Source organism: Pseudonaja textilis, chromosome 2, assembly GCF_049901715.1.
Source record: "Pseudonaja textilis isolate UNSWEBS1 chromosome 2, rPseTex1.2, whole genome shotgun sequence".
Taxonomy (NCBI): Eukaryota; Metazoa; Chordata; class Lepidosauria; order Squamata; family Elapidae; genus Pseudonaja; species Pseudonaja textilis.
The window spans coordinates 43,405,767-43,429,632 of NC_141991.1; the positions used below are offsets into that span (position 1 = coordinate 43,405,767).

General features: G+C 37.4%; 1 protein-coding gene across 1 annotated transcript in view; it reads right to left on the reverse strand.

The window, feature by feature from the left end:
• FAM194C (family with sequence similarity 149 member C) overlaps nt 1-23,866 on the reverse strand; it is a 67,413-nt gene that overhangs the window by 17,753 nt on the left and 25,794 nt on the right. The window contains 4 exon segments of the mRNA XM_087923157.1: nt 5,951-6,093; nt 15,151-15,258; nt 16,858-17,170; nt 20,936-21,140. Coding sequence (XP_087779283.1) covers nt 5,951-6,093; nt 15,151-15,258; nt 16,858-17,170; nt 20,936-21,140 — 769 coding nt within the window.

The window sequence follows — 23,866 nt, forward strand, 5'->3', positions numbered from 1 at the left end:
ATAGAATGGTAAACAAGATAGGTAATGGTATATAAGAAGAGCATGAATTTAATTGAAGTCCATACAAAAAGAGGTAATCTGGGGCCAAGTTACTTTCTAAAAGAAAGTTTTATGTTTTTGTATTTTATGTGTGTGTGTTTAGTTGAGAATTAATAAAATCTCGGAGGAAGACCAGATGAGAACATTTGTAAACAAGCCAGAGGAAAATATAAATGTGATGACTGAATAGCAGGTAAATTAGAAAAGAAATGTGATTGAATAATGAGTAAAGAGAAATAATGTGAAATTTGTTAAAGGGAATTTACGTGTCTACATGGAAATGGGATAAATTATAAGTATGTGATATAAAATAATGTGTTACCTGCCTTGTAAAGATTTATAATGCAAAGAGGTTTTATGCTTTCAATGTCTAATGATGTTTTGTTTTGTTTGTTTGTTTTTAAAATCAATAAAACTTGCTTAAAAAAAGAAAAGAAAAGAGATGTCTGTCATCTCAGATCTCTACATGATCTGACATGGTGCAAGGAAACAACTTCAAAATAAAAAAATTCTACAGCCCTGTGTGCTTACAACCTAGCTGGTGCAAAGAGATGACACATAGTGCCTTTGTGGTATTGCTTTTATGTCAAATGGTATGATTTTCATATTGGGATTGCAGCAGTTTAAATGCTGTCCCATTTTTAAGAGACACTAGGCTTATGCAGGGGAAGTAACCAAAAGAAATTTGTGTCAAAGTTTATTTTAACAACCTCCAAACTGCCCACAACAAAGACCCAAATATCTTGAGTCTGGCTAGGATTTACAAGCAATATTGCTGCTTCTTCCATTATTTGCTTTTATTAACAAAATCCTAGCATGTGTCACCACACTCAGTTATTCATAGCAATGGCTAGAGATGTTGACCAACTGTAGAAGCATGAATGTAATTTAGGGATGTGGAATGTCAGCTTCCCAATTATTTATTCTGGATGATTATGCAGACGAAGAGAAAGTTGGAGGATTACTTACAATAAATTCACAGCCAATAATCCATCACAAACAAAATATATACTGCATATGCTCAGATCCTTAGGGTTTTACGGATTTAAATTTCTATTACCAAGGTGATTTTATTTCTCTTTAATTCAGATGTTCCAGAATCATTAAGATCACAAACACACATCTCTTTCTACATAGACAGAAAAAAAACCATACAAATATACATTCCGAATACTGCTAGCAGTTCTGAGTACTGCTGAACATACATTCCATTCCAAACAAAATCCGTTGCCATATTAATACTACCCTGAAATCTTCCAGCGCACTCTCTCTCCCCCCCTCCCTTCCTCCCCACTCCCCCCGCTCTCTCATAAAAGTCTAATGATTGTGGAATTATAAACTAGAGTAAGTAACTGGATTATCTTTTAAAGTTTCATATTAGCTGCAAATTAGAAACAACTAGCATCATCGCAGTTTCTGTTAGTTCATTTGGCTACAATGATTACACTGCTCTTGAAATTGGGAAGCCTATATTATCCTAGAGCTATGGATCTGAAATGTGTCTTTAAAAGTTAAAATGGTCCAGATTAATGTCTCTAGCAGGGAAGGACTATATAAACATTCATATCCAATATTCTAATAGTATGTATGGATCTCGATGTTGTCATAAGGAGGTTTACACAGAACATAGCATTGAGATGGAAGTCCCTAATAAGAGAAAATACACAGAAACAACCCACAGTTAAGTAAGAAGTGAAAAGATTCAGGGAATAAAACATACCAGCCAACTTGAGGGAAATTGAAAACCTGGGAAGAGAGGAATGAAATGGAATAACTTACAGGATGACATGATTAATCTGAACATATTTATCATTTAGTCACTGCCTGTTTTATTTCCAATGAAATGCTTGTGGGTGCATCTCTTCCTAATTCCTGTGCTCTGCCTTGTTTCAGCAAGAAAGTTATTACTTATGCACCAGAAACATTTAATAGTCTAAACTAAACAAACAACAGGATGTGGAATGTATTTGTTTCTTAAAGCTGCCCACCCAGAAATAGAGTCAACTCCCTTCAACTTTTCCTGAAAGGTGAGGTGAGAGATTTATCTTGCTGACCTTTGAATGCACATACTTTAATTTCTGCTGCTTTCTAGAATTTCTTTGCTGTGTCAAATGTACCCTATCTATCAGGCCTGAATCCTGCCTTGAATCTCAGGCAGCTCACATTGGAAAGCAGCAAACGTAGCTGCTGCATTTACATGTGCTTCAGAGTCACTGGTCAAACTGAGACCGTTACTCTCAACTTAAGTTGGGCCATGTTAATGCAGAGGGATTTACAAGATGCTAATTGATTACTCTGATTTTTTTTCCTACTCCTCTTGGGTTTTGTTTTGTTTTTTAAAAAACCTTGACACACTTCGCTTTGATGGATCATATAATTGAAGTTATTTCCAATTCTCAGCTCAATGAAAACATTATTTCCCAAAAATATTAACTTAAATCCTGCAAGTCATTCACTGTTGCTCCCCCATTGCCAGTTCTTCTTCATTAGTATTTCTACAAAGAAGGAAGCATAAAGGATCATAGTCATCTATATTTTTGGAAATGTTCCCAAATGGTTGACAACTCTTTATTCATTCTTTGCCCTACACTGATATGGATATTTATGGTCCTCTCTAATTTAGGCCAAGTGCTTGACTCCAGGATCTCTTCCATACACAAAGCCTGTTCCAGTTTAAGTTCAGAATCATCCCCCCTTCCTACATCCCTGTAAACTGAATTGATTAACTTGGTGCTATAGAAGAAACTTGGCAAAAATAGTTTTTAGCATTTCTTCCTGAGCTGAGGATTGGAAAACTGAGGCTAAATCATGTTTGGAAGTGTCTATGCCATATTAGTGTATGCTATATTAAACTGAGGCTCCTGCCATACTTCAACTGGTGCTTCTTAAATTATCATTGTAAACCAAAATGTCAAAGCATTTAATAATGGTCATCAGATGCAGTGCCTAGAAGGAAATTTACAAAATCTACTTCATGCTAAACAGCCCAGACCATTCTAGCATCTATATCACTCAAGGCCTGTGGGCCAAATCCGGCCCACAGGGTGCTTAAATCTGGCCTGTAGGGATGGCCTGGAAATATCAAAAGACTGGCCTGTGGGCCCTCTGGCGGCTTCACCCTCCATGGCCTCCTGTAGCACTCTGCCAGCTGAAAAAGGCTTGGAAAAACGGCCCAAAAATTGCCACCCAAAAGGCTCTGTAAACGGGCTGAAAACTGGGCCGAAAACGGCCAGCAGAGTGCTGCAAGAGGCCATGGAGTGTAAAAATGAGGTGCAGATCCCCCACACCCCACTCTGGCCAGCAGGGTGCTGCAGGAGGCATCCATCCCACCCCCCACTGCCCCCCCCCCGCTGGCCCATGGAGGAGAACTAAATTGCTGATCTGGCCCTCGAAGAAATCCAGTTTGACACCCCTGATCTATATGGAGTATTTGAATGCTTAAATTACTTTTAGAGACAAGATCAAATTGGTAGCATCTGTTTTTAAATGTTAACCAGACAATTAGATTCTCAGTCCTAAAAGTTTTTATTTAAAAAGCCTTAAGAACTTGTGACCTTGGAAAATGCCAGCAAGAAAGGCCATTAATTCCCACCTTTTTTTTTTTTTTGTACCGAGACTATTGCAGAGAGAGAATGAATAGTTGCAAACAAGGGTTCTGAAATGCTTCCTTGTTTCCTAGTTATTTTGATGTTGGAGAACCAGTAAATGTTAGCAAAATCACAAGCAAATTCCGGTGACACATAAAATGCTTCCTCTTCTCTCCAGTTCACACTGAGGAATCTCGTTATCAGCACAGAATTTACCGATTCCTGGAATTTTTGACTCAGTCAGTAATAACAATCATAAAAGAGTTAGTAATAACAAAGTTCTACTAAAAAATAAAAACAGAACAGAACTTGTATGACTCAGAGCATCATGGCCACAAACTGTAACTTTTTTTCCTGAGTTCTATGTGTTCTGCCTACAAATACCTACTTTCCAGTATATGAGATCCACACTATATTCAGAGTGAATGGAACAAAACAGTGGGGCTCCTCTCTTAATTATGAAGATCTCACTCTTCAAATTCCTATGTAAAGTCAGTTTGAGACAGTGAGGATACTACATTTGCTGCTATCTGATTAATACCGTACTAAGGTTTGTTTATGGCATAGAGAATCCCACGAAGAATCTCACAAAGTCTAGTATATTTACCCTTAAAGAACCATTAAGTATTGAAAGGGAGAACAATAAACACAACAACAACAAAATTGCTCAGAGCAGATAAGAAACAAGTTTGGGGTTTTCCCCACTGCATTGTTTCCCTTTTGGTTTCCCTTTTATTTCCTTACCCATAAAATCTTTGTTATTTGATGGCAGGGAGGAAAACTCTCTGGTTTCTCTTTCTTTCTTGGATTCATTTTATATTTCTAAGCTAAATCTGCCTGCCCTTTCAATGTGATTTTGGTAGATAACAAAGCTAATCTGATTGTTAATTGCATTGCAGGTGGCCCATCGAGTTGTCTCAGCAAGTTCCTGAAGGGGGCAAAGGAAGTGGCTTTGGTATGAAAGAGAGTCTAAACGCAACTGAGGGACATCTAAAATGCTCTTTCATCATCCTATATCAACATCCTGCTCAATGAAAATAATGATAGCTTCGCTATTAGAGTGATATTAATGAGGCAAGCACAAGACTTTTTTGATCTCTGTTTTAGAAGGATGCCTTCCTCAGAAAAGCACTGTTTCCATGGCTAACCCTAACCCACCAGGTTAATATTTTAATTGGGGGAGGGGAGAAAGAAAAAAATGTGGAAGCTAGGTGGGCGATTTCTCTCACAACCAGGGGAAAATGGCAAGTCACTATGTCCAGGGATTGGAGGGTTTAAGCCAGCCTGCAGCAGGTTAAATAGGAGCAGATACCTCTCCTTAACTGCATCTTCCCCAGACTCAGCGGCATCCATGGAGGTAAAATAAAAGTCAAAATGGCAGCTGCAACTCTACCCAATATGCTTTGCTTTCCACTTTCTCAGTTATATAAACATATTAGTGAGATATTAAAGGTTCAAATTGAATAGTACTTTGGATATGAAGGTTATAATCATTAGTACCTCAGAAAAATGTGATGCAAAGAATCTCTTACATTTCATCAGTGTTGAAAAGTGGTACAGCTACTGGTGTAGCTGGTATTATTGGTGTAGTTTGAAAATAAGGATAAGGGTTGGCTCATGAACTGTGCAACTTGGTTTTTTTTTACTTTTTATTTATTTATTTGTATCTTGCCCTTATTATTTTTACAAATAACTCAAGGTGGCGAACATATCCCCCACATTTTCCTCCTCCTATTGTCCCCACAGCCAGAACCCTCTGAAGTCAGCTAGGCTAAGAGAGAGTGACTGGTTCAAGGTCATCCAGCTGGCTTTCATAGCTAAAGCAGGACTAGAGGTACCTTAAACCAGGTATATGAACATTGTTTCTGTGTCATGTGACTATAAGAATGCAATTATTATTCCCTATGCAAAGGGGAAAGGGAGACAGAGTAGATATAAAAAGTATAGGGGGATCACTTCAAGAAATCTGTTTGGGAAGAAGATTTGACAAAATTGTAAATCAGGTTATGCAGGAAGTAACAATTGGAATATGTTTTTAAATTAAATTCTGAATATGTTCAGAGACCAATTTTTAAAACCATTAACCATAACAAGAACAAATATGCTACCAAATTATTATTATTATTATTATTATTATTATTATTATTATTATTATCCTCCCCTCCTCCTCTACTCCTGGTCACTCACCCTACAATGAGTTTATAGAATTTCATTCTACTCATTGCAACACAATTTTGTCAAGTTAATGTTGTAAACATACATCTCAGCATGATATTGCCTTCCCTCTCCCCATTCTTATTTTCCTCCTTGATTTTCTATTTTACCTAAATTTGAAGCTCTGTGGCAGGAAGTGACCTCTTTTGCAGTCAAGGCAAACTTGGTTGATCTGTTTCAGCAGGTCCTTCTTACTGTAGCTGTATCCGTTGAAAACACAGCTCCCAAAAAGCAGCTTCCCTCCGGCATACATCTGTTGACAAACAGACAGGAAAGAGAGGAACAAAAATGCTTTGCAACAAAAAAAAAATTAAGGTTGAGTTTGAAGACTTGGACCAAATGGTTTCCTTTTCCTGTTTTGTATTGGAGCTTTAAATGTTTTCAGTCAGACATAAAGGCCTCTGGCAGCTCTGTGTGCGCGTACACACACACAGACACACACACACACAATCTTTCTTTACGTCATTTCATAGTACTAATGCTGAGTATTTTAATACTATTTTAAATATCATAAAAGCTACATCAACAATCTCAAGAAATACACTTGACTTTTATATTTTAAAATGATCAGCTCAGCTCGTTAGTTAAAGGGGCCATATTGGTTTTATTTTATCAATTCAAACCTAATCATGATTTTTCAGAAATCGGGTCCATTTAGTTCAGTAACACTTACTTTCAGACAAAGTTATGGGATTCAGTGAAACCATACAATCTCTGTTGTATGTAAGATGTGAAGATGCTGCTAATAAGCAAATAGAGAGCCTGGTTGTAAGCTTATATTTCAATACCAGACCAAGGATATAGAACAGCCTTTCCACATGTGTTTGAACCACTTCTATTCTTAGTTTGCAAGCAACTGGACCAAATGCTGACTACATGATACCATTCTTTGAAAAGAGTTATTCTATCGTAGAAGATTGCTCTTTCAATTAATAGAGGTATGCAGATTGTACCAGGACCCTGGTTCTATGTCTTTAAACCAGGGGTGTTACATGCAGTTGAAATATAGAAATAGCAAGAGAGAAAGAGAGAGAGAGAGAATATGGGTCACCATTAGCAGTTCTTATTATCATAGAGAGTTTAGTCTGTCTTGTCACCTGATCATTGTTGGTGGGGTAAGGATAAAAAAACACTGTTTTTTGTTCTACTCTATTATCCATCCTTGTTATCACATGTAATAGTACACTTCATACCTTGGACATGTTGCTGAGATTTGAGGCTCATTGCTGGTGGTTGTCCTATCCTCTGGCCTTTTTTAAAAAATCTGCCCTAGCACTCTAAGCAATATTGGGAATCTGAGTCTAGCTGACACGGTAATTTTCTACAATATGTCCGCTGTAACAAAATTCTGAGGTGTGATGGGAAATTACAATGGTGGTACCAGTGAGAGCAGAGATTCAAGTTGTACAGAGGGACACTTTGTCAATGGATATTTCCTGCCCTGTAGAGCAATATTTTACAGTAATTTATCAGATAAATAAACATGTATCCTAAATTACAATGGTAACAGGTTCCTTTAATTGAAAAGGCAGCACAAAGGATAATACTGATGAGTTAAGGGACATTATAGATGATTCTGATTGGGTAAAAGGAAGAATTATATTGTAGCATAAGAAAGACAGGGTTTCTCTTCCTGTGCAGAATCAGAATAATGTATGCCTGTCACAGTAGTGGGATTCAAGTTGTTTTTTTTTTTTACTATCGGTTCTGTGGGTATGACTTGGTGGGCATGGCATGGCTTAGTGGGTGTGGCTTGGTGGGCGTGGCAGGGGAAGGATTCCTACCCCACTCCAGGGAAAGGTTACTGCAAAATCCCATTTCCTCCTCACCCCACTAACCTACTTTCCAGCTCCGTTCTCCTGTGCAGGATAACAAAAGAAGACCCAGCCGATAAGCTGGGATTTGGGAGGCAGAGAATAGATGGGGGAAGGGCCAGTCAGAGGTAGTATTTGCCGGTTCTCCAAACTACTCAAAATTTCCACTACAGGTTCTCCAGAACGGGTCAGAACCTGCTGAATACCACATCTGGCCTGTCACTAACATATCCATGTGCGTTTACTTTGTCACTTGAATATCTGCATAATACATGCATAATAAGAGCAATGCTACAAAACAGTTAAAGGCAATTGAAGGAGTAGATAATGAGGTAAATGGGGAGTTCAAAGAATGGGTGGCCATAAAATCAGAACAAAGGAGACGGTAAAAAAGCCGATTGGCCAGAAAGGCATAAAAAAGTGTGGTACACCCACCTATTTGAATCTTCATAATGAGGTGGAGAGTAGAAGGCATAAAGTGGGGAAAGGGTGGAGAGAAAAGTAGGAGACACTTGGGAAAACAAGGTGGAGAGCAGAGAGAAAGGGTTGTATGGGTGAGGTTTTAGGGGAATGTGTATGGGGGGGAGTGTAAGGACACTCATTGGAAATGGGTAACTAGCAACAAACTCAAGGTTAATCGCACCAAACTTGATTGCAGGAAATACGACTTCAGCAACAGAGTGCTCAATGTCGGGAATACTCTCCCTGACTCTGTGGTTTCTTCCCCAAAACCCAAAAACTTTAACCTTAGACTGTCTACTATTGACCTCACCCCTTTCCTAAGAGGTCTGTAGGGGGCATACATAAGCGCACCAATGTGCCTACTGTCCCTGTCCTATTGTTTCTTTTTATTTTTCTTATATGTATCCATGTATTCATAACTATGTATTTACTTATACCTATTATCTTGTAAGCAATTGACAAACCAAATAAAATAAATAAATAAATAAATAAATAAATAAATAAATAAAATAAAACCACTTGCTCACTTTGTTGATTTCACACAAGAAACAAAGAGTGCATTTTGCAGCCAAAGAATTTGGCTGTTTTTACTGCTCACAACTCTCCTTCTTCAGAGAGCCAGCAGTTCCCTCTAGTGGGCTGCAGATATAAATATTAAAGACAAATAGCTGCAAGGGTTGTGAAATCAACCCTTTTTACAATCCCTCTCAAAAAATGTTATTAAAACTATGTTTGTTCAGGCAGCATTGAAAGTGCCAAAGATAATTTCTATAATTTCCCCAGATTCCTGAAGAAATGATTTCATCCCTATTGCTAGTAAGATTTTACAATTTATTAGTAATCAATAGCTCCCTGGAAAGTTTCAATGTGCTGGGATAAAGAAGTAAGACGATTAAGATCAAGTGAAGGAAGTTACATTTTCCTTTTCACAATTGATTCTGTCAGACTTAAACATCAACATTCTAAAGCACTGTTTCTAAAATTCTGCAAGATTAAGATGTGTGGACTTCAGCTCCTATAATTCTCCTAGCCAGCATGACCTGTATTTGACATTCTTCAGTGCTTCAATCCTTCAATCTTGGGTAAATGGTTAGTCCAAAGCAGCCTCCCCCAGTCTGATGCCTTCAGCATCTGTTAGATTACAACTCTCACTACTGTTAGCCATAGAAGGCAAGGAATAGCTATTTCCTGAAATGAATTCAGAACTCCAGGATAAAACAAATTGGATTCTAACATCCTGAATGAATGAAATTGTGGGTATCATTCTTGAAAAATCATGGACAAGGAGTGAAATTCTAGAAGATGGGAGAAAGGTGGATAGTTACCCTTTTTTAAAAAGATAATCCAAGCCAGTATAAATTGAGAAAATTGTAAAGCAGATAAAAAAAGCAATCATTATACAAATATCTTGAAAACAATGCAATAATTACTAGAAGTTAGAGTAGATTAATTAAGAATAAATCTTGCACAAGATTAATTTTGTGTCAACTTTCTTAGTTGATAGTGGGAATAATAGCATTTGTCAAAACAGTGACATTCTGATTAATACACTACTTAAATGTGAACTCATTGGTATAGCAATTCAATGGATAGAAGAGAATACCTGTAACTCAGAATTGAACTGTGAAATTCTTTATCTTTTCTGAACTTGGTTTTTGCTTGAAAATGTTAATACCATCAATGTGAAACACCAATATCATTTGGAATGCAACAGGGTTTCATCAGTCTTTGATTCTTCTATTAAATTAGGCTGGGTACAATAGTTAAACTAATATTTTTGAACAATAAAATATTCTGAAGATATTTAATCTGTGGACCTTATCTGTCTTTCTCTTTCTTACTGTTTTTTTCCTTGACTTTAGGATTTAATGGTAAAACTGTGAATTTACATTAGTTATGCAAAATAATAATAAAAGCAAGGTTTTTTCCCTTGCTATAGTGGTAATCTAACTATACCAGCAATCCCCAATCTTTGTGGCTTGGTAGCCCATCTTGTGGGGAGAAGGGAAATGGGCTGTGCGAACACACAGTCCTTGCGCAAGAGTCAGGGTGGTGACTATAAACAGGCCAGGATATCATAGTCTGCATGGTACATTGCAAAACAAACTGGCTTAGATAGACAAAGGAATGAGACAAGGGTATACACCTTATTTATTCAACCCTTATGCTCAGGTTATATTAAGAGAAGCTTCATTGGAAGATGAGTGTGGTTTTAATATTCAAGGATGAAAAATCAATAACCTGTGCTATGCTGATAACACTACTGTAAAATGAAAACGGTCTACTAACTCTGTAATGAAAGTTAAAGAGCATAGTGAAAAAATAGCTGGCTGAGGAATTCTGGGAGCTGAAGTCCACAAGTCTTAAAGTTGCCAAGTTTGGGGACTTCTGGTGTAGGGTCTCCTGCTTGGGTGGGGGATTGGACTAGATGACCTACAAGGTCCCTTCCAACTCCGTTAATCTGTATGTAAATTCTTGGAAATTCTGCTTTTGTGTAAGCAGGTTATAACTCATTTGTTAAAATAATTTAACTATCTATGTCATATCCCAGCCTGGATTTTTCTCCACACACCTAAATGGCCATCTAAACATTTCATACATGCTAATTTGGGTTTAATATTGTTTGGTATTAAGGATTTTTATGACATTAGCAGAAGGAAAATTCTAAGATATATGGTATGCATATGTCCCTGTACATTTAAATAACTGCATTTTAATTCATGGAAAAGCACTTTAAACTTTCATTCCAAAGCAATTTTAACTGAGAGCATCTCTTCAATACATTAGGAGTTATTTCCATGTAAGCATGCAGGCTGTTAGTTAATTTTGCCCACTGTAGAAAGCTGAACTGTTCTTCTAATTTTGAATGATTGCTATTGCTTGCTAGTGGCTATTCCAGTAACCAGAACAGAAGATCCTGTGTTTCCAAGGCTGAACAAGCAATCATTGGTTAAGATCAAGGGACAGATGTCTTGACTTTTGCAAAATCAGCACTGATGATCCTTGTGTTTGCCGCTAACTTTGCTCAGTTCAGGATCATTTGAAAATCCCTTTGTGCAGCAGTTTTGCTCTCAAAGCAGACACGGCATCATTATTTTGATCACCTTATAGGATGCTTGTGTAGTTTTCAGCAGAATGATTTATTATTCTCTGAATGTTAAAGTCCTGCTAGAGCCAGCAAAGCAACCTTTTATAAACTGGCTAGCTTGCTGGTATGTCTATTGATATATAGTGAGCAGAAATTAATTAATCTGCCATAATTAATTTGTTGCTATGTACTATGGTTGGCAATTGACTCTGTGTACTTAATCTATGGATAAAGACATTACCAGTAACTGCTTTTGCTGTTCTTTAATGCCGGATGGACAAATATAAGTCTGTGATACACTCAGGAAGTTTTTGACTTTTTTTCCCAGCTAATGCTAATTATAACCTTAGCCAATGGTTATATGCAATATTCTGAATAGGATTGGGCAGAGTTCAGATTTGTCAGTTCTATTTTGTTTTATGTTAGACTGTTGAGATTAACCTACCAGAGAACACAATAAAGAAACAAATTAAGATTCTCAAAGCTTTCCATGCTTTCACAGACAAAATTACTCCATGTATTCCCATGGGATATTAATTTCAGCAGCACATCTATGTTGTGGTTCACTGGCAGCCAGTGCAGACGGCAGAGGTATAGGACAGTGAGGACAAAAGGGGACCAGTCAGGGAGTCTGGAGAGGACTTGGACGAGAGTCTTGCATCTGATGCAGGGATGGGGTCAGGACCATCTGGGAGTGGGGTGTTGCTTTCTGAGCCTTCGGAGTCTGGCAGCAGTGAAGCAGAGGACCCCAAGGAGCCTGTTCCCAGTGCGCATGCGCACAGAGATGCTAGAAGGCAAGAGCAGCTGAAGCAGAAGGGGCAACTCGGAAGTAAGGCTGGGAGATAATTGCCCCTCCCATAAGGGATAAAAGTCAGACCTCAATGATGAAAGCTTTGCAGGAAGCAAAGCAGTTCAATATATTCTAAGTTGTTCTTGAAGTTCTGCGTATTCTGATTGATTTTTTTCTAGTAGTGTTATAATTACTTTGGAGACTTCTGTTTTTGGTAGCATTCCACAGCACTGACAGGCGTGTGCTTATTTTGGAGAATTGTTTAAGTTAGTTTTGGCTGTGAATGAAAATAATTCCCAGCATTGCATTAAAATAGGTTTTGCTTTTAAAACAAGTTTGTGTTTCATTAAGTTTGACGAAGCCTGGGTCAGAACAGTCTACTATTGTTGAACAACTAGATGTTAGATGTCCTTGCTAATCTATGTCATATCCCAGCCTCGATTTTTCTCCACACCCCTAAATGGCCATCTAAACATTTCGTACATGCTATTTTCATATCAAGGCTACACTCACAAGACAAGAATAATCCTTCATTCTCAGATCTTTAGAAAGATAACTATTTTCACCAAAAAATGGAAACCATGAAGGGTAATATAGAATCTTGTTTTAGTAACCCGACTTCCACATTATTATTTGTCCCTGTCACTGTATTGGACAGTAACAGCACTGAATGGATCCAGTAGCATTTTTCCTTTTCTAGTAAAAAGTTCTTGCTAGGAAAAAAAATGTGTAAAGAAAAGCATAGAAAGCATAAATTTCTGAAAGCTGCTTTCAAAAATGTATCTTGGGAGTGAAAAATGTAAGATTTAAAATAATAATTTTTAAAAATGTGTTAAATTGTGCATTAAAAAGCTATGCTGCTAAAACTTATATTGACAAACATAAGTGTTAGGGAAAGTTGCACACTAAACTTCCATATGGTAAACTGGATAAATGTGGATTTTAAAAGGAGCTAATTAATAATGACCTTCATAGGTCTAGATGTTATTTTTAAGATAATCCTTATAATATTTAATTCTGAAAGTGAAATCCATCTGCACATTTCATAATTTGATCTATTAGTTTCTTTCCAAATAGGTGTAAGGGTTGGGTTGTTGCTTTTTTGCTAAAATAAGCAGAAACAGATTAACAGAATTGGAAGGGACCTTGTAGGTCATCTAGTCCAACCCCCCGCCCAAGCTTATACTATACTATTTCTGACAGACGGCAATCTAATCTCTTCCTTAAAGCCTCCAGTGATGAAGCACCCACAATTTCAGAATGCAAGCTGTTCCATTGGTTGATTGTTCTTACTGTCAGAAAATTTCTCCTTATTTCTAGGTTGAAACTCTCCTTGTTCATTATTCCTTGTCTGGCCTTCAGGTGCCTTGGAAAATAGCTTGACCCTATGTAACAGTTCTTTCAAGGAACACAAACCTTTTCGTCATTTTCACAAATATCAGCTGTATTTTCCTCACTGCATTTCAATACAAAGTGCTACCCAATAGCTTCTGATATGCTCAAAGGAAAATACTGTTTCTACAACAGCAGAATCCTTAGAAATACTGAATATGTCCACCCAAGGCATTACTCTTCCATACTGAGGAATTCACAGGCAATAAAAGCAGTACTGGAACACAAAAAGATTCTGTGTTTACTATCTGAGTAGGCGCCTCTGTCAATAAACTTGAACTTTATGTTCCAAAGACCCTAAAATAAGTTTAATGTACTCTATACTAGAACCCTCTATTATTTAACATTTGTGTGATTTTGGCACATGGCATGAGATTTCAGGCAGTGAATAGGATTCCAAACTCAGACATTCACTTACTGAATTTTCATGATACTTCCATTTTTCTGTGGTTTAAACTGAGATAAGGATGTCAATTTCACAGATCAGGTAAACAGATTAAATCAGAAAGAGACTGAGAATCAAGTCTTTTCTTAAAAAGGAAATTAATGAACAGTCAAATCTTTCACAAGTTGTGTGTGAATATTATTTGAAAGACCCTTTGAGAGCTGTATACAATGAAATTTCATTTTAATGTCTGCCAATCAGTGTACATTCAAAGTGACAAAATTATTCTATTATAAACCTGGTTATTTAACAAATCCTGTTGAGTCATTGAGACCTAGTATTGAACCATTATGCAAATATATCACCATATGGATTTTTTTTTAAATTTAATTTAATCACAAAAACATGACCTCTGTAAATGTTAATTGCTACATCGGAGATGTTTTGTGGAGACTTTGGAGTAAAATAATAAAGGGAAATTTCTTCATACCCACCTTTCTTCATACCCACCCTTGTTCCCAAAGTTATCTAGGATTCTCCGTGTGTTTTCTTTATAACAATAGATGTGCAGAGTATTGTCAGAAATGCAATTAGTGTCAAACTCAGCAACAGGGAGCAGCATCTGACTGACTTTGTCTAAATAGGAACTGCAAGTGCTGAACCAGGATTGAATCTGATTAGTACTTGCCCAAAAGGATACCAGAAAATCTCTGAAAACTAGACTGGGAAGTCTAAAAAAAAACCATCCCAGAAGAAGCAGCAGCAAACAATGCTGCTAACATTTAAGAAAGCAGACAAGGTGATGCTTGTTGCTTTGAGCCTGTATGGTAGTAATAAGGACAGTACAGTGGAATTATTTCTACACCCTTGTTGCATCTGTGACATAAGCACAATTTAGATAAGCCCAGACTCTATTAGCAAAAGCTTGGCCAGAAGGTCAGTCAATATTAATATCACTCTCATTTGCTCTGAGCTGCAATCTCGTTCTTTGCTTCCTAAATTGAGCCTGTGGCTCTCAAGAGTGGACAGGTTTGAAGCCATCTCTGCCACCAGTAAACCTGATTGTTGCTCACCTGGTTGATTCAAGCCACCAGGAAGGAGACAAAGATCTAAGTCTAGAAAGTAAAGTTTAAAGTTAAAGAAATATCTTTGGCTGTTTCTATCACTGCTCATTAGCAGAGTGCATGGTACTTTCTTAATGCTTTGGACTCTCAACACTCATATCTTCTGATCAGCACATGTGGTTGTGCATTATAAAGTTATCTGGAGAGTACCTGGCTATGGAAAATTGCCTCAATGCATTATGAGGAAATAATTTTTGCAGGGTCAATGAAATGAAGAGGTCAATAGGCATTGCAAGAAACCCATCAGATACTTGCCACCACCATTCCAGGAACGACACCGTGTTTCTGCACCAGAAGAGGAGGCGTTTTATTCAGTGGATTCTCTAGATCATATTTCAGGAAACGGTAGGAATCATGCTTGCTCTGGAAAGGCAATAAATTGTTCTATCATTTTATGGAAATGTCCTGTGTGCTTGTCTCACCAACATTTTTTTCTCAAGTGGAGAAGCAATGCCTCACTATGCAGACAGGGTGAACTGGATATTGTTAAAGCTCTTTCTGGTCATAGGTGGGAGACTTATTTTTCTGTCTGCATCACCTCAGTCAAAACTTGTCAGATTTACATTCTGGCTGTGTGCATGGTCAGAACCCAAAATTGGTGAAAGTGGATGGTTTGTCAAACCCAAAGTCCATATGATAGACCAATGTCTGCAGGTTGCATTTTCCAACCAGACAGAAAAGTCTCACAAGAAGACAAAGGCAGTATAGAAACTCACTTCAGAGCCTCTCTATTTTTCTGTTATAGATCCTACTTTCTCTGTATTCCTAGGTGAGAAATTAAGTTGGCAGCTAAAACTGATTGCCAGATCAAAAGGTAAAGCGATGAAAAAAAGAATCCCAAAACTAAAAACCAAAACATGCATACAATTAAAATTCCAGATAGCTCATCATTTTTCCTCTAAAAAAACAGAAGTTGAAGTCAGATGTCTGAAATAAACATAAAGAGTAACTGGAGATAATTATCTCATCTGCCCTTAAAATATAATCTTTTTGTTATGTTAATATACTTTAAGAGGGTGGTGAAATTCTTGGGGGAGACATCTATAACTGTTTAAGGATCATAACAGCTAAATTAAACTTTGATATTCAGAACAAATATAAACTCCAAGATCCTGAGTTCAAACAAGAGTCAGTAAAATGGCCACTGTCGGAAAAAAAATGGTGGAGCAGATGATTCTTGCCTTGATCTGCTAAGGCAATTCTACTTTAATTAACAGTGGTAACAGACATTTATAATATATAATTTACAGTAAATCCCACCAATTTGTTTTGTGGGGAAAAAACAGATGAGAAAATGGATTCAGCTGAGGGGTGTATATTCCCTTATTCATAATCTGACAGCTAATCAGATTTTTGTGAATAAATTAAGGAAATAAAATAAAATTCTGTGATGTAGTTCTTTTTCATAATTTGCAATGCAATATTATGAACATTTATTTCAAGATAATTTCTGTTGTGGCTGTCGTAGTTTATTTGTTAGGATCTGGCTTATACTGTGTTATGTAGTAAACAGCTAATCCTTTCATTTATTCTTTTTTTACTTTATTATACACACACATGGCCTCAATCCAGGTTGAAACCACTATAATTCAGATCGGAGAGACTTCTTTATCACATTTATTTAATTTATGAATCTTTTTCCTTCTCCCACAGTCCATCTTACAGGAGTTAAAAGAAAACAAAATTCTCTACTAATGAGTGACTCTTGATTTTCATGTCCCGGGTATCAATAGCAAAAATCCTGTAAATGTGATTAAATAAATAAGTAGGCTGCTTCTCATTCTTTTCTGAATCACAAAATAACAAATAGCCTGAGCCAAATTCTGTGGTCAGTGAACTCCCTTATTGGCATGCTACTCTTACATTACTACTTCATCTCCATAAAATAGAAACAGTGATTAGCCAAGAAGAATGAACCTGCTTTGGGAAAATCCATGTATAAAGCATCAACATTTAGTTTACCTGAATACAAGGTGAGGGACGGCCATGCTGCATCTTTATGTACACCTGTTCAACAGACCACTCAAAGAAAGGAGAGTAGGAATGTTTTTGTGGTGACAACACACATATCACAATGACTTGTTGAGGGTCTCTTGGGGCAGTGATAAACTTTTCAAATTCTAAGTCCGTAATTAATGGGATTTTGACTACACATTTGCAACCTAAACCTTCATTAGTTTTGGTCAAAACTTTGCGCAGCACAATTGGACAGTCCATAGGATAAATTGCCCACGGCTCAAGGGTAGGGCTTCCATCTGGGATCTCTTCTTTGGCTCTGTTGTGAAGCAGGTGAAGAGGTTAGAAAGAAAAGAATGAGAAAAAAGAAATGGAAAATTAAACAGGTAAGTAATATTTGAAACACAAGAACTGGAAAGTATCTGGGATAGTGCTGTGTACATTTTTCAATACACTTTGAATTCTCTATTCAAAATATTAATCTCTATTAGAGGTACATTTGGAAGACAGTAAATGAAAAGCAAATGGTATCTAGTTTCTACTCAAATCTTACCTGGACCCTAATTTTTTAATTTCAAATCAGCCCCCCCTTCCCCACTCCAATACTGGCATTAAGACATCTCCCTTTCTTGTTACCTCTTCTACTATTTTCTTTACAATGATTATCTGGCTAGTTAAGTGAGATAATGCAATACTACATAGTCAAGCGGGAATTATAATAAAAGAAAGGAACATTGAAGCTTATATAGAGAAGATACTGTAGAACTGGTGCATTTGTTCTACCTTAATAATTAGGACAAGGACTAGGGAAAGAATCAGGAGAAAGAATCCTGCCATTTCACAAAATGCCTGTAAAAGGCTAGCTTTGTTACAATGATTGTTTTGGTGTGCAGGCAGTCCTTGACTTATGACTATTCAAAATTATAACAGGCTTCTCCAGGGATACTTAATGTTTGACCCAGATTTGAGTTCTGATGGCCAGACCCCACACTGCTCCATGGTCATATGATCGCTTTTTGGGTGCTCAGCAACCTGCCTGATTTACAGTCATTTGCAGCACCTTTCCAGTCACGTGACCACAATTTACAATGTTTTGGGGGTTGAAAACTAGAGTTTACTTTCAGTTTCTGGCAAAAAATGCCCATTGAAAACAACGGATTCCTTAAGAATAAATTCACTTCATGATTGCTACAAAATAAGACATAAAATTGGCCATGGCCATGTGGTGACATCCTTAATGACTGGCATGACTTTTGACCATAAGTTCAGGCTCAATGGCAGTAGTAAGTTGAGGATTACCTGTACTATAATGGAGGGTTGCCTTTGAAAATAGACCAAAAAATATCAGTGGGTCCAGACTCAGTCAATCAAATTTCTTTTCTACTAGAATCAAATATCAGGTTACTAAATAGATAGGACTACTGAATACAATATGAATATATGCAACCCATATTTTTCATATGAACTTGCTGCCAAACTGTTTCCATTCTAAATTCAAAATGCTGGTATTCATGTTTCAAACCCTAAATGGTTGAGCTTGTATCCTTTGAAGTAATTCTTCTTTCTACAATAACTTTGGATATTTTACCCTGATGCTCATATTGAATGAGTGCAGCCATGTCTGACAGACAAGACCTTATCTATCTTGGAAATATTCTGTCCAGAGAATCAACATCAGACAAAGCTTTCCGTTTCCCTGATATTTTTTAATATTAAGCTATTTTAGAGGTTTTTAAAAATTGCGCTACTTTTATCAGTGCTTGTGTTGCTCATATTTTATATACTAGCCTTATTACTTTTCAGAATCTAATATAGACCCCAAGCAGTTATAAAATGATTGGATATAAAAATGGTTCTACCACTCACTAATCCAACTCAAATTTTATAGTGATAATTATCAGATATAGGTAATGGATAGTTCAGAGATTATGTTTAAGTTTTCACTATGGGTTTATTTTTATAGTATTAAATTATTTTAACCATCCAGGGGATATTTATTATAAAGTGTAGCATAAAACACATTGCCCTTCAACCATACCACCCCAGTAATTACAAAAATAGCCATAGCTAAAAAACAAATCTGATGAGCTTACTGAGAGACACATATGCATATAAAGTAAAAGCTACTACATTAAAGTAGTATCTTAGAACTGTCAGGCAGCTTTTGGGCTAACAAAAGGGCAATAAAAGTTATAGGAGGCATTTTTAGGGAGAAAACGCCCTATAATTAGGAAGCCATTAATAAAAAGGTTTGCTGAAATCCAGAAGACAACAACAACCACAACAGATTCACTCTTATCCACTCTTATTTTAAGCCACATATCTGCCTATTTATTCCATTCATTTAATACTTTTCCCCTCAAAAAACTCCCCCCCAAGAGTTATGGTCTCTTAGGGGTAATTTGTTTGGGAGTGTTTGCTCCCAATAATGACTCCAGAGCCAAACTGAATGGGGCCACTTTTTATTTTTTTTTCTGAACACTCTCTTTTCTGTTTTTCCATTTTTAACTCAATGTGAAAAGCTGCCAGAGAAAAGGCAGATGAATCTAAATTAATTAAGAGCTGTGATGGCGCAGTAGTTAGAATGCAATCCTGCAGGCTATTTCTGCTGACTGCTGGCTGCCTGCAATTTGCCAGTTCCAATCTCCCAGGCTCAAGTTTGACTCAGCCTTCCATCCTTCCAAGGTCAGTAAAATGAGGACCCAGATTGTTTTTTTTTTGGTGGGTGGGGAGGCAATATGCTGACAATATGCTTAGAGAGGGCTGTAAAACACTGTGAAGTGGTATATAAGTCTAAGTGCTATTGCTATTAATGCCTTGCAGTAAAGTGTTGTATGTGGTCCTATGTCTATAAACTGTGTGCTCCTGAAATAATTCGTAAAATTCTACACTAGTGTTTGTAGTTTCTTTTGCTTTTCACCAATCTGATCTATCTAATTTGGAGCTCTTATCCTCTTTTGAATTTGTCTGCTTATAAATCACAAGTTTAAGACCAGTTCAAGATATGTTGCTGCTCTCAATTGTTGCTTCAAAGGATAAAAAGATTTTCCTTTCCCATAACATATACAATCAGATTAGAATTAGAAGACTTCTTCAATGTCTAGTGTATATATAACATTTTCCACTATGCTACATGCCTCAGGCTGGCTTAGAGGATGCCATGTATATAGAAATGACACATCTGTCCTTCAGCATCTCACCATCATTTTGCAATTCAATAGCACTAATATCAATATGTATAACTTGAGTAAAGCAAAATATGTATGGCTTGATCTGTTTGTCTATATTCCAGTTTCCTCAGAATGTTTTCCAAGTAGTGTCACTTAGGAAACATAGCAGAGGTGGTATTCAGCAGGTTCTAACCAGTTCTGGAGAACCAGTAGTGGAAATTTTGAGTAGTTTGGAGAACCGGCAAATACCACCTCTGACTGGAGATTTTATAGTATCCTTCCCCTGCCATGCCTACCAAGCCATGCCCACAGAACTGGTAGTAAATTTTTTTGAATCCCACCACTGAAACGTAGAAACAAATGAAAAGGAGGATCAACAGGAAGGATGGACAGTGAAAATGGGTACATTATTGGTCTGAAAGATCAGGTAGGTGACAGAACTTCTTAAAGAAAATCTACCTATGTGGCTTCTAAAATTCAACACCAACTTAATGGCACATAATCAGTGCAAGTTAGGTGCTGAAATAAATAAAGCAGCAACTCATGGGCCCAAAGTAATCAAGCACTGTCATTGTTGGTATGTCTTCTGAGGAGCATAAAAAGCACCAGAAATGACCTCTAAGACATCTTTTGTAACATCTGCAGGATCCAGCATTTTTGTCGATGTGACAAAAGCAGCGTCACATCATTGCAGTACAAACTTGGCCCTCTTTGTACAGCTTGCCACATCAAGACACATGTACAAAAGAGATGAACATCATGATGCTTCTTGCACCATTTGGACCTATTCACTCTCTCACTTAGCCTTTTGTGACTGACTCCAGTGTCTCTATTGTACAAGGAGCATATTGTTATCCCCCTATTTCATCTTGTTTTTCAGAGAATTCCCTCCCCCAAAAGATTGTCCCACTTACTGTGATGGAGGCCTAAATTTTCTCTTAATTGGGTGATAACTGGGTAAGCTCTTTGGCCTGACAGCTTGTTTCTCTTTTGGTTTTGAAACCGAAGCCATAGCTTCTTCTCTTAGCTTTCGATCCCAGGTCTGTAGTGGTGAATCCACTGTTTTACACTTCATAGGTTTTGTACGAAACTCAGGCGGATAATCTATGCAGCATATTCCTGCCAATCAACAGAATATCAGGCAGATTACCAAGATTATAATATATTTTAAAAATTATTGTAAAGTTAATAACAATGTGATAAAAAATAACAATGGTAGCAATAACGATCAACTACTTTTTACAGATATACAGGGTGGGACAGTAAATTACTTTACAATAAAGTAAATGATCCTTTGGATTTTACTAGTGCAAAAAATCGTTCTTTTAAAAACCCTTCAAAGAATTTGGTTATGCTAACTCTGATCCAAACTCATCTGGGCAAATAGATAAATACCATATTTCCCCAGCTATCTGAACACAGAGAAGCTAGTGTTATATAAATGTCTTCCCAGATATATACCTATATCTCTATGCTCTAATATGGAACTGTGGTCCCTCCCCAAATAGCAAAGAACATTTTGGAGTAGAAAAGATGTTCATATACAATATTGGGAGTAGAAAGGAGTTTGTAATATACCAAATATTTGCAAACTCCTTAAAACAATGATCTTTTTCTGGGATAATCTGGGAGGTGGTTTAAGGAGTTGCAGGCAGGTTCACCATCATGTTTACACTCAAGAGCCTTTTACCTCTGCATCCAAAGTCCAGAATGTATCTTATATGCTGTAAGGTACATTCCCAACTTTTCACAATTAACATTATTTCTGCGTTGTTGTTGTTAGTTGCGAAGTTGTGTCTGATCCATCGTGACAATGTTCCTCCAGGCCTTCCTGTCCTCTACCATCCTCCAGAGTCCATTTAAGCTCACACCAACTGCTTCAGTGACTCCATCAAGCCACCTCATTTTCTGCCATCACCTCCATCTTTTCCCCTCAATCATTCCCAGCATTAGGCTCTTCTCCAGTGAGTCCTTCCTTCCCATTAGTTTCATCTTCAAGATCTGGCCTTCTAAAGAGCAACCAGGGTTGATCTCCTCTAGGATTGACCAGTTTGATTGCCTTGCAATCCAAGGGACTTGCAGGAGTCATCTCCAGCACCATAGTTCAAAGGCCTCAATTCTTTGGTGCTCAGCCTTTCTTATAGGCCAACTTTCACAGCTATACATTGCAACTGGGAAAACCATAGCCTTGACTATACACACTTTTGTTGGCAGGATGATGTCTCTGCTTTTTAGCATGGTGTCTAGACTTGCCAAAGCTTTCCTCCCCAGGAGCAAGCATATTTTAATTACTTGGCTGCAGTGATCTTGGAGCCCAGGAAAATAAAATCTGTCACTACCCCCATTTCTTCCCATCTATTTGCCAGGAATTGAGGGGGCCAGATGCCATGATCTTAGTTTTCTTAATGTTGAGTTACAAGCCAACTTTTGCACTCTCCTTCTTTACCCATATCAAGAGGCTTTTAGTGTTTCTTCACTTTTTGCCATTAGAGTGGTATCATCTGCATATCTGAGGTTATTGATATTTCTCCTGGCAATCTTAATTCCAACTTTTGATTCATCTAGCTCTGCCTTTCACATGATGTGCTCTGCATACAAGTTAAATAGGCAGGGTGACAGTATACAGCCTTGCTGAACTCTTTTCCCAATCAGTGAATCAATCAGTGGTTCTGTGTCCAATTCTCACTGTTGCTTCTTGACCCACATATAGGTTTCTCAAGGGACAAATAAGATGGTTTGGTATTCCCATCTCTTTAAGGACTTGTCACAATTTGTTGTGATCCACACAATCAAAATCTTTAGCATAGTCAATGAAGCAGAAGTAGATGTTTTTCTGGAACTCCCTAGCTTCCTCCATGATCCAGTGTATGTTGGCAATTTGGTCTCTAATTCCTCTGCCTCTTTGAAATCCTGCCTGTACTTTTGGTAGTTCTCGATCCACATACTGCTGGAGCTTAGCTTGTAGGATTTTGAGCATAACTTTACTAGCATGTGAAATGAGTGCAGTAGTTGGCATTGTCCTTCTTTGGAATTGGAATGTAAACTGGCTTTTCCCAATCCTGTGGCCACTGTTGAGTTTTCCAAATTTGCTGGAAAATTGAGTATAGAACTTTTACTGCATTGTCTTTTAAGATTTTGAATAGCTCAGCTGGAATACTGTCACCTCCACTAGCTTTGTTGTGGCTCAGATTTCCTAAGGCCCATTTCACTTCACATTCTAGGATGTCTGGCTCGAGGTCAGTGACCATCCCATTGTGGTTATCAGGGAAGTTAAACTTGTTCTTGTATAGTTCTTTTGTGTAATTTTGCCACCTCTTCTTAATCTCTTCTGCCTTTGTTAGGTCCCTGCCATTTTGGTCCTTTATCATGCCCATCTTTGCATGAAACGTTTCCTTCATATTTCCAATTTTCTTGAAGAGATCTCTGGTCCTCCCTATTCTATTATTTTCTTCTATTTCTTTGCATTGTTCATTTAAGAAGGCATTCTTCTCTCTTCTAGCTATTCTCTGGAATTCTGCATTCAATTGGGTGTCTCTTTCTCTTTCTCCCTTCCCTTTCGCTTCCCTTCTTTCCTCCGCTATTTGCAAATCTTCCTCAGGCAGCCATTTTGCTTTCTTGCATTTCTTTTTCTGTGGGATGGTTTTTGTTGTTACCTCTTGTACAATGTTGCGAACCTCCATCCATAGTTCTTCAGGCACTCTGTCTATCAGATCTAATCCCTTAAATCTATTTATCACTTCTACTGTATATAAATATGCTTACAACTGTCTTATTATCAAAGTTATAACAATTACACAAGCAAGATTGCCACTCTTCTTGCCAGAAAGATCTGAGAGGCAATGCCT